Consider the following 12,922-nt stretch of genomic DNA (forward strand, 5'->3'; position numbering starts at 1 on the left):
TTTAAAAATAAAAATTGGATTTGAATTAAATAAAATCGATGGATAAATAATTGGACAACGTTGATTCCATAAGATTGGATAGAAAATTAGAATAAACCAATTCAAATACTGGAAAGCATAAACATTCGGTATATTAAATTTTTTTTTTGTTTGATTCTAAATATTTTTCATACATTTATATTTCTATTTATGATTTAACGAAGAGGTTTTCAACCACCGGTCTACAGGCCCATTTTCGGTTCGAGAACTGACGAATCATTATATATCATCATCATTCATTTATATGGAACTTATTTATTACAGAATTGGAAGCGTGAAAAGTTTGAAAACTCCTGTTTTAGAAAACCCTCAGAAGACTGAAACAAAATTTAGCTACTACTACTTACCACTAGGCACGTTATCGTATACATACAAAATATTATTTAGAGAGAAGCAATGAAAAAAATATCCAGATTATTTTGTTTGGTATTCCTATGGTCTGGACTAGCGCACAACAAGAATGGCAACGAATTTCATTGTTGATCGCGCCAAATGCAGAAAAGAAAACGAATGAATGCCTGGCATCAAATAATATTTTCTCTCTCTCGCTCTCTCTCTCTCTAAGGTCCTCATCGTTTCGTTTCGGTAACCAGACAGTAATCAGAAGCTGTCGATTCAACATATAGTGCATACGAATTCCTTGTTTCTTCCATTCAATGTTCAATTTGTCGTCGATGACAGTTGGTTGATCTTCAATATTTCGGCAACATTTGATAATGATATGAAGCTGATGAAAAAATTCTTTGTCTTTATCATTATTATCGTTATAACAATTTTGCCAAATACCATCTCAAACCTATTAACCAGAACTATTCACTATAGTGAAATTGATTCTTTTCTTCATTTGTTTGCATTGTTATCCATTAAAATCAATGGTGTTCAACATACATAAATATCTGGTTTTTTTCATCACTATTATTTCTTAATTTTTCTTCGCAATGGGCTTTTTTTCTTTTTGATTCTGTTAGCGGTTTTTACTATTCTTTTTTGATCTCTTAATGATCAATGTTATACGTGTGTGTCATAAGTTCCATTATGGAAAACATTTATTATGAAAAGTAGAATCATGATGAATCAGGATCATCATCGTCTGGTTTATATCTTTTGACTTTATTCAACATCGACTATCAACAACGATATTTGATTGCACATAAGAATTTTATGTTTGTGCATTATTATCATGAAATACTGAAAGAAAGCGAAACTATATTTGTTTCTTCTCTACACCAATCTTACTCTACTTTATTTTTACTCAGTTAAATCAAACAAATAGCCAGATTTTGGAATTCGAAACATCTTATTTTTAGAGTGAAAATTGTGATTTCATCAATTCCTGTTCAATAGTGGATTTTTTTTCCATTTTTATCCACATCATCATTTGGTTTAATTTTCTCTCATAAGTGTGTGTGTGGCATTTTTTTGAAAAAAATATCAATTTTTCCATCAAAAAATAATCAGTAAACTTAATAGCCAGATTCTACGACAAATAAAATCGCAGCAAATGAAAACAAAAATTTTAGCAGTTCAATTACTAAAATTGTTTGATATTTCGTTTCGTTTCGTTTCGTTTCCTTCTCTTCCTACTTCTAACAAAAAAACATAAAAAATGAAAAAAATATGTGAAAATAAATACAGACGAATAATTTTGATTATAGGATCAAAATGTCTTCTCATGTGGAAATTATCAAGGTTCACTGGGTGAAATTAGTCCAGGAAAACTTATAAACTAAAGAATCACTTAAGATCGAATCTAATTTGAAACAGTTATTGCATGAAAGAAAACTGATATATCTCAATATCGATTTTTTTTCACCTTTATTCTATAATTGCCTAAAATTATTGGTTAAATGTTCATGAATAACTATCAACATCTACATCATCAATGCTTACGTAACATTACGACGAATCGATCAAAATAAATCTGACTAATATTTATGTTAAATGACATTTTATATTGCTAAATCATCGAAATTAATCTACCATACATATTCCTCTAAATTGAGATCTGCAATAGTTTATCTTTGCCATTTACTATAATAATTATTATATCCTACGGACGTATTACCAATATAAAAACCGGAAGCATCAACTATTGAAATAGCATTTATTTTGTGAAACATTTCATCAATTTATATGTACAGTAACATTGATGATACCGATACATTAATGTTTTGCAAACAAATTACTGACAACTTCAACAACGATGAGAATGTTTCAATCAATATCTTTGAATTTCCTTTTCGAATTTTCTTGTCTGCAATACATTCTTCGATAATTTTTTTTCGTTTTTCCTTCCATCATTCTCATTATTATTATTAATATTATCATCATCATCATCAAAAAGGAAATTTTTTTTCTTTTGTTTAATTTCATTCATTTAATGGTGAAATTGTTGGAACAATTGATCATTAGTGTTCAAGTGTAAATTTTTTGTTTTTCATTTTTCAGTTGATCTTTTATAATTATAACCTCAACAGCAGCATTTTTCAATTCACCAATCATAGACTGTAACAAGATATTCTTGGAATCACCTTGATATTATTTTGTACAAATTTTATTTGAAACGGAAACTATCTCAACAATGGAAATCGATCAATCAATGGAAATTCGTTAAAAGATCATCAATAATTATAATAATTATCACTCTTTAGTGATCTTTGCAACTAAAGTGACACTTTCTTTTTCTAAACTAGTGAGATAATAATTCTATCTGAAAAAAATGTCAAGCATCGTGATTGTGATCAGTTTTTCATTATTGATTGTTGTTTCATTCTGTGGTAATACTCTAGTTTGTCGGACATTATTCCGACAACGGCGATTTTGTGCCAATTCAACAAACGTATTGATCGGAATGTTAGCCATATCAGATCTGATGATGACCATATTTAATATACCATTCACTGTTGCCGATATTATTCTCAATGATTGGATATTTGGTGATTTTGTTTGTATATTAGTATCATTTGTGCAAGCAAATTCTGTATATGTTTCAAGTTTTACAATGGCTGTGATTGCAATTGATCGCTGTAAAGCTATCTATAAATTTCGGCCTCAACAATCATCGAATGATTCAACAAATAATAATCATATCGCCAATAATGGTAGAAATATTAATGAAAATACTGGTACTTGCAATGATAATAGAGAAACGTCAAATAATAGACCTAATGGTGGTGGTAATGGTTGCTGTTGTCTGATGGATTGTTTCATTTTCAATATATCATGTCCTTTGATCAAATCAAATAATAAATCTGTTCATCTATCATCCTCGTCACAGCAACCACAATCAGAAACGTCAAAAACACGTACAACAAGATTTAAATTAGAGCTTAGAACCAAAATGATTTTGATCATATCGGCCATTTGGATAATGGCTGCATTACATTCGTTGCCACACACTATATTCAATCGTGTTACAGTGATTGAAATGAATAATATCGTTGTTGAATCTGGACTAACAAATACGAACAACAATAGAGCTAGTTTACATGAAAACAATCGAAAAAATGATTTTGAGCAAGGAATTGGAACGACTGAAATTGCCACCATTGAGGCCTTTGATGATTCCATTAGTATGGATTCTGATAAGAATAGTAACCATAAATATCCTAAATCTTCATCATCAACAACTGCAATGATAATGGAAACGAATCAAACACGAACAATAAGACGATGTATACCGGTAACGCCTACCTGGTTTGGGGCCAAATTTAGCCTTTGGTTGACATTATATACGACAGCTACACAATATATTATACCATTATCTTGTGCAGCAATTATCTACACAAGAATTGCCTTTACAATAAATTCCCAGGGTAAAGTCGGCCAGATGACCGAATCAAGAGCTGAAAAAATTAATAAACATAAACGTCGCCGTTTATTAATGTTAGCATTAATTGTGGCTATATTTGCTATTTGTTGGCTACCATTCAATGTTTATTATTTATTATTGGATTTCGGCATCACTAAATCATACAATCATACGGCATTCTTGTTCTGTCTTTGGTTAGCAACAAGTTCTGTATGTTATAATCCATTCGTTTATTGTTGGCTGAACAAAAGTTTTCGACAAGAAGCTAAAAATGTATGGAATTGTTTAAGTCAATTGTTTTCCTGTTTTTGTTGTAAAGGCGGACAGCAACAACAACAACAATCTGATCAGCAGTTACAAAATAATCAGATTCAATTTCAGCGACAAAGCCAAAATGATCATATAAAACGAAAACCACAATCATTAAATTTGAATGAAAATCAATGTCAACATCAAACTTCATCATCCTAACGTGAATGGAACACATCAGAATTGAATTATTTTATGGAAAAATATGATAATATTCTTTGTATTTTCTCATTATTGTCACCGTTATCACATTCCGAATCTTACATCCAAATTCCAATGTTCCCGTTTCTTTTTGTTGACTATTTAACTTATAAATGTTCTCTTTTTTTCTATATTATAAATGTTTATAAAATAAAACTATTATCATTATTATTATATTGAATCAAATATCATATAAAAAAAATAATTTATTGACAATTCTGCTTTTTATCACTTCAATTCAATCGAACAATTACGAATGGCTATACGTCAACTATTTTGTTTTCAATTCTTTAAAAAAATTATGACAAAAAAAGATGTAATAAAGAACTAAATTAAAGAAAATGTCAACGAAGTAATGAAGACAAAAAAATAAGAAAAGAGTTCGAACGCATTAAAGAAAAAAAAATTGAAAAAAAATGTGTTTCATGATTCCAAGAAATTTATTTTAGATTTTTTCATTCGAAACTATATACTAGTTTTGGTGATAATTGAATTTAACAACTTTTCTGCTAACGTCTTTTTAAACAAACAATTTTTTTTTCTCACCAATCGTCGTATATGAGATATCATCAAGGGAAAAAGAGCAAACGAATTTAGCCAAAATTGAGTGTGTGAGTGAATAAAAAAGTGTAAGCGAATAAGAAATGAGGAAAATTGATTGGAAGATGAATGATATTTTTGTTATTGTTTTCTTGGGAGATGTCATCGTAAAACAATTCAATAAAACTTTTTTATTCATTTACTTAGTAGTGTAAAAAAAACTTACAAATACTTCATTTTGATGCCTGTATTTATAAGTGTGTAAGTTTTTCATCATTTGTCATTCCAACTTAATTTTTTTTTGTATAAAAAAAATTGGTTCGAATAAGTTGAAGCAAAAAAAAAGAAAAATTCTAAAGAATTTCGTTTAAGAGAAAGAAAGAGAGAGAAACAATTTCTTCCGACAAACCAGTCATAACAATGATTGTATAGTAGTCTCACCCGGAACATGTTAACATTTAGCCACCACAGAATGGTGAATTTGAATATATAAAAAATCGAAGTCAAAAACACATGTTCATCTACATATTTGTTTAAAAATGAACAAACTTATTTGAAATTCAATGAATAAAAAAAAATTTGTTTTTTACTTTTCCATACAATTGGAATTCATTTAGAATTAGTTTTCTTTCCATTTAAAGTTATTTGAATGATGAAAAATTCTGCAGATTCTCTGTTACATTTTGGCTTCAATGTTTACCTAAACATAGTATTCAAGATAGATATAAAAGTCAATATTTTCATTCGATTTAAAGCTACAAAAATTGTACTCTCAACAAACATACATATATAAATTCATGACAAATTTGTTTTCAACAACAACATCCGGTTTTTTCCTGAAAATTTCAATTGCCATTATTTTTTTACGTCATCACTAACTTTCACTCATTCGATCATGATAAACAATTTTTTCAAAAAAAAATGGAATTTTTTTCTCAAAACATTGAGGAATCTGATATGAAAAATAAAATAAACAGAAACTTGATTCGAAAATGAAATGAAACCGAGAAAAAAAAATCATGACAACAATGAGTAGCGATAAAAAATAAAAATCCAAAGATCCAAGTCACGCAAATCCTATACGGATTCATTAAAGCCAAAATCGTCAACTAAGAATCTTTCAAGCAAATAGATTGTCAAGTCATCATCAAGTCATCACAAAAAGATTTGAAGAAAAAAAAAGAAAATCTTTTTGTGATGAAAAAAACAAAAGAGTGAAAGATAATGAAACGTTTCCGCGAAAAGCGGGAAAAGGTCTAAATAAGATTCTACGTATAGAATCTTGAGAATATTATGAAAGAAAAAAGTATGAAACAAAAATGAAAAATAAAAATAAAATGGATAAATGATCACAAGATATATTTATGATTTTTCTCGCTTAAACAACAACAAGAAAAAAAAACAAGTTCAGAGAGAAGTCGTCGAATTTCATTATTGTCAACAAGAATTGAGTTCATAGCGGAATTTGATCATTCATAAAATCAATGATCCATTTTGATATTTATGTTTCGTTTAGTTTCTTTTTTCGTAATAAGTCAAAGATAGGAGTTTTATCAATGAAGAATTGAATCTTTGCTATTATATTATCATAGATGATGATGATAGTGATGTGAAATGATCTTGATAACTATTCACAAAAAGTCTACACTATACGCACAAGAAACCACAGACTAAACAATAGACAAATGAGCACATTTAAATCTAATGGAATTCAATTCAATGAAGAATATTCAATTTTTTTCTCAAATTCTTCATATGAGTCATGAATTAAATGTATAAAAGAGATATAGATGATACGAAATGTATTAAATTATCCATTTAGAAATATCATCATTAGAATTGATTAAGGTCAATTGAAATCAAGTCTATTTCACTATCTATCTTAAATAAATAGACGAAGTTATTTGTATTGAAATTCATTGCACTGTTTATATCTTCATACAATTTTCTATTACAAATCGGAAAATTTTTTGTCACATTCATCGTAATGATCGGCTTGATTTTTTTTTATCTTTCTAATTCTAAAGAGATGATATAGAAGTGTAATAAAAAAAACAGCAAACGCAATCAAATAAAATGGTGATAAACAAACATGAATGAAAGTGGGAATGAAAAACAAAACAAAACAAAAAAGACTGGAATTTATCTAGAAACAAGCACTGTTTACTGTTTTTGTATGGAAGGAAAAAAAATTGAACAGACATAATCAGCCAACTATCAATAAAATGAAATTCATTGCAAAATGAACACTAGAATTCAATAACTGGATCCATTACAAGGTACCAAACACAAGAACAAAGTGAAATTAACGAGAAAATTGCATAAATTGAAGTTCAATTCTATACAATCATGAAAGTTATGGCCAAGAAGAAGTAAATTGATTCTAATCGTCTAATGAGAAAATTTTTTTTTGCTTGATTTAATTTGGTTTATTTTTATTTATTTTTTTTTAGTTTGCAATATATTATTTTTAGAGACTAAAGTTTTATTTTCCAAATAACTAACATATTGATCTACATCTTTAGTATTGATGATTTAACAAAATTACCATTATAATTGATTTATATTATTGACAAAAAAGATAAGACATAAGAATCTTATATATGCAAATTTTTGACACAAATTTTATTATTGATAATATTACACAAGAAATTATTATTGGCATCAAAATAAAATGAAACTTATTAATGATGATATTAATGAATATTGTGAATTTGATGTCATTATTGCTTATGAAATGTGAATGAATATAAGGAAAAATATTCTTAACAGTTTAAGTGTCATATCATCCATAAATTGGTGACAGCTATTTTCGCGTAGCTATTGGAATAATAATGTATTTTATACGAGAAAATTATTTTCACTTCAATGTTCTCGAAATGTTGGGCATTCAAAGTGTTAATTTATTGAACAAACGATGGTGGTTAAAAAAAACTAAGTTAACTTTTAATTTTTTTTCCTTCATATTTGATGAACTAAAATAAATTTGTTGGCTTGGTTTTTTCTTCTCTACAAAAAATAAAGTTAAATCGACATACATGAATATATAATATACAAGACAAACAAATAGATTAATGGATTTTGCTGGTGTGTGTGTGTGTGTGTAAGATTGATCCAGAAAAAATGACAAATTACATGTTATTAAAAACTAGAATTGACAACAACAGACAACAAATATTATGAAGATGTTGAAATCGAATGGATCTGCGGAAATGACTATTTTTAAATTTTAATCAAATTTTTGTTTCTCGGTAAACATATTAAGCAGACATACTTTGATTCACATAAAGACTATAAGTTATTTCAGTTGAATAACAATTGAGAATTGAGAGATAAATGAAACAGTAACCTTTTTAAATTTTTTACTCAATTTTTATTATGGCAACTTTTTTTTCTTTTTATATGATGTAATCATGTTAAGATGAAAATGTAACCAGCTATCCAGACAGACAGTTAGTCAATTTAAGTAAAATTAACTATTCTAAAGAATTTTCATAACCTTCAAGTTCGTTATGTCTGACTTATATATGTACATTTATAATAACAAAAACCCATATACCCAAAAGAAAAAATGTAACAAAATGTTGAAGAAATTTACAGCAAAAAAAAAACCAGAACAACATATGTCAAAATAAATATATCAAAAAGGGGGGAAAAAATAATATGACCAGAATTGTAGTTGTCATCGTCATGATTCACGATGGCTAGCATGATACCATTATATATATTAATAATAATGGCATGGATAATAATAAAATGAAAATATGCAAATGAATTGATAGTGAATAAATAAATGAATACATGAATCAAACAAAACAAATGCGAAAATGTCTGTATAGGATAAAAGTCAATGTATATGTGATAAATGAAGAAATTGGGGGTTAAACAAAAAAAAAAAAATATTCAGGTCGTTATTATATATGATGAAAAACAAAAAGATCAAAATTCAAACACACACACACACACACACATATAATGAAAATACCGGCTAAACTCAACAGTACATTGTTAACATTATTGAACAAGGAGCAAAAAAAAATTGTCCATAATACTACTGAATGCTCGTTTAGATTCACACGAATTATTCTTTTTTTCCGCTACAATGGGGAAAGAGAAAAAAAAGAACAAACAGTAGCAACATGAAAAAATTACAGCCTTCAAGATTGATTTTTTCTTTCAGGATGAGAACAACGAAAAAGCAACAAAAAAAAACATAAACGATGAATGATGATTGACGATGGCATGAATGACAATAAAAAAAAGAATATGGGACAACAACAAATAATAAAAAAAAATAAAATTAAATGACAAGCGAAAAAAAAGAATGGACATTATGACAAGCTTGAAAAACATGTAAAATGTGACAAAAAAGTTGACAATTGATAATTAATTTTTTTTTATTTGTTTTTACGTTGGAAAAAATCCCTCTTCCTTTCAACAATTTGACCATATATTACATATGGATGTTAAACCATTAATTTTGATGTTGTAAATCAAGTTTAATAAGGAGTAAAAAATTTTAATGCATTTTTATGGTAATCATGATCATTAAATCCGTTCTTGTCAATAAACATTAAATTGGTGGCAATTACTGTCATTCTAAAAGAATTTTTCTGCTCTCAAAAAACATAAACTATGAAATTATCACAATTATGATTTGATTCGAAAAAATGAAAAATCTAATATCCTTTTATAATGAATTTTTTTTCTAATTAAAATAAATGTCTGATCAACTAATTTGATTTGATTTGATTGTTAATCTTCATTAAGATGGATTGTCCAACTTGATGGAATTTGGTTTTGACCAAAAATGTGGAATGTCTTTGCAAATCTGGTCAGCATTTGGTTGATGGCTAATAATATGAATTACATTAGTAGCCAATATATAATAAAAAAAAGACAGAAAACAAGATACAAAAAAATGGAAAGAAATGAAAATACCATAAAGAAAAAAAACCACAAAACCAGAATTCCTGAGAAATTACAGGATTCAAAGATTCAGCAAGAATTGTTTGGTTTTCCATTACTTTACACTAGCCATTGTTGTCATTGTTGGTTTTGTTCATTTTTATTTTGATTCTCGATATTTTATTTGTATGGTTTCAGTTAGTTTTGTTTGGTTAATGTATTGTAAATGAAGAACAGCAAATACATTGTCGTTTCCTTACTTTAATTTTTTTCTTCATTCTTTTTTTTATTTTTATTCACTCTTTTTCCTTTTTTTCTTGTATTACTTTGTTTTTTTTCTAGAATTTTTTTTTTGTTTTTTTAATAATTGCTATTGTTGTTTTTCTCCTCATCGGAATTAGATTCTGAGACAGACAAAAATAAAAACACAAACGCTCATTTCATCGAATTTGTTCCGGTTTTTTTCGAAACCAAATGTCGTGCACAAATCAAATGCTGAGCACTCTATCGGATATATCTGATGGAAAGAACAACAAAAATAAAAACCAAACAAAAACAACAAAGAATAAAAACAAAGAGCATTAGAATAACAATGAAAAAAGAAGAAAAAAACGATTTTTTCTTCTTATGGATTTCTTATTATCGTCATCATCATCATTATTGGTATACTAAACAAAAAAACATGTAATTGTATCCAAAGATACACACTAAGTGTAAAAATGTACAGAAAAAATCCAGAAACTAAAAGAAAAAAAAAAGAATAACTTGAGGCGTCAGTGGCAGAAATTTCTAGCTTATATATTCAACTAACTATAAAGTAATGAGTCTTATTTATAAGACACATCGATAAACGGAAAACAGAGATAACGGAATGATGAAAGAAACCACAGGAAAAAACAATAAAAAATGAAATAATCCAAATGATTGCATCAAATTATGTGATATTCTAAGAAAAAACTGTATACGTTCAATTCATTGGGAGCACATTCTGAGCATAATAGAATCGATGGAGCAAATGGCATGTCCTGAGTTAGGATCTGTCATGTTTTGTTGTTCTGTCTGTCTGGCCAAGATTTACAGACACAGTTTAAATGTGTGGGTTGTTAAAATGTGTTTATGTGCCAAGAAGAGTTTGTCTTGAATGAATGAACAGATTGATTGTGTAATCACCGATTATGCTGATTTTTCATTTTCGGTTTTTTTTTGTTTTCAATCCATACATCTATTGAATCGTTAATGATGGAATTACTGTTTTCAAAGCATATTCCAAACGATTCCTATTTGGATTTTTGAAATTATAATCAATATTCAGGAAATATGCTTTGAATATCGTAAACGGAATGTTTGACTTGATGTCATTTTTGAATTTCATTTTTTTTTCTTTTTGGTTTGTTTTGATGGAATAAATGGATTTGGTGGAGTTTCTTTTTCTTAGTTTGATTATTCATGGTACCGTTTGTTATCATTAGTATTATCATTCATTTACTTGATTAATTAAATGTTCTATTGTTAATCGTTGTTGTTAATTCAAATGAATGCAATGATATATGCAACTGTCATTGACTAGTAGTAGTAATAATGATAATAAAAAAAAACCTAGTAAAAGCGATAAACTATTCTATGAAAATGAACATTCCATGCAAACACATGGAACTACTTAATCAAAAAATGGAAAAAGTTTCATCATACATTGTCGGTTAATGATGATCACTATGAATAGAGAAGATGAAAAATGAATGAAAGGACAAAGATGAATGAAATATTATTCACAATTTTCACAAAAAAAAGAAAAAAATATTCATGCTATGAATGAAATTGAACATGTATCAGTAAAGTGTAATATGAGAAAGAATGGAAAAGATGAAAAATGAAAATCATTCATTCGAATGATGATCAGTCAAATGTAGATATTATGGCCAATAAAAACCAATGATAATTTGATCAACAATAGATTGGGATCATAGAAAAAAACCAACAAGAACACACAGATGGTTACAACATGCAAATATTCAGCCCAACTTTGGATGATTCACGGAGGATATTTTCGTGGAAAAAATAGAAAAAAAAAATCCATCCAACTAAATATCACACATGAGACCAACCACGAACATTGATGGTGGGATTTATTCAAATTATCGAACCATGCTATTACCATTATTTCAACGGAACAACGATCACTGACGATGAACAAACAAAAACAACAAAAAATGATGAAAACAAAAAAAAAGAAAAGAATTTAAATTTATCATTGTTGCCAATGACAACATAACAAAAATCCATAACAAACGATGATGTGTCAATGAATTGATTTCACCATCAACAATGGCGATATAAAAGTGATTTTGAAAACTGTGGAAATCAGATTATGCGCGCGCGTGTGTGTGTGGGTGGGTGCTTTTTTGCAATTATTTTTTTTTCATAAACGTGTTAGTGAAATGAACTGTTATTATCATATACGATATTTATCGTTTTCCGTAATGTTTGTATGTGAAAAAAAATTTCATGTACAAACGAGTGTTGATTACATCAAAATTGATGAAAATAAAAAACAGTAAATGAATTTTCAATTTCTTTTGTTTTTTGATTCCATAGAAAAATTAGATTGAATTTCAGTCACATTCAATTCATTGATACTTAGAACTAAACCGTTATGGTGGAACCGACTTATTTGTTAGTTGATTTGAATCATTTTTAATGTTTGAACAAAATAATAATTGTATGGGCAAAGAAAAACATACGAATATAACTTTAATATTTGACCAACTAAATAGACCATACCAGATTTCAAAATGAAAAAAAAGAAGAATGTATGCAATAATCAGAATGATGATCACGTCTATGAACTAATTTTTTTCTTGGAATTTACGGCATTTTCTGAAAAATGATCTTTTTCGATTCTTTGCATTTCAATAAAATGGTTCAAAAGTTTTAGATTTTCCAATGAAAAAAAAATCTCCTGATTTAAATTATTTCATTCTTTTTTTTCATATTCCTTCTATGTGAGGCGTTTGAGTTTTCAATTCGAATAATAAGTAATATGGAAATTATTACGAAATAAATGTACTGATAGACAAGTAGTGAGTTTTTTTTATATTATTATTATCATTATGATCA

General features: G+C 27.7%; 1 protein-coding gene across 2 annotated transcripts; it reads left to right on the plus strand.

Annotated features, from left to right (window-relative positions):
- Nucleotides 1-118: 118 nt before the first annotated feature.
- LOC124491386 (G-protein coupled receptor 83) lies at nt 119-4,534 on the plus strand. 2 transcript variants are annotated; one of them, XM_075735140.1, is made up of 2 exons: nt 119-128; nt 204-4,534. In XM_075735140.1, the coding sequence occupies exon 2, from the start codon at nt 2,759-2,761 to the stop codon at nt 4,319-4,321; it is 1,563 nt and encodes a 520-aa protein (XP_075591255.1). In that variant the 5' UTR covers nt 119-128; nt 204-2,758; the 3' UTR covers nt 4,322-4,534. The 2 variants fall into 2 exon arrangements, with proteins under 2 accessions (XP_075591255.1, XP_075591254.1); XM_075735139.1 differs by lacking the exon at nt 119-128 and having other exon boundaries at nt 203-238; nt 304-4,534.
- The last annotated feature ends 8,388 nt before the right edge of the window (nt 4,535-12,922 follow it).

Source organism: Dermatophagoides farinae, chromosome 1, assembly GCF_024713945.1.
Source record: "Dermatophagoides farinae isolate YC_2012a chromosome 1, ASM2471394v1, whole genome shotgun sequence".
Lineage (NCBI taxonomy): Eukaryota > Metazoa > Arthropoda > Arachnida > Sarcoptiformes > Pyroglyphidae > Dermatophagoides > Dermatophagoides farinae.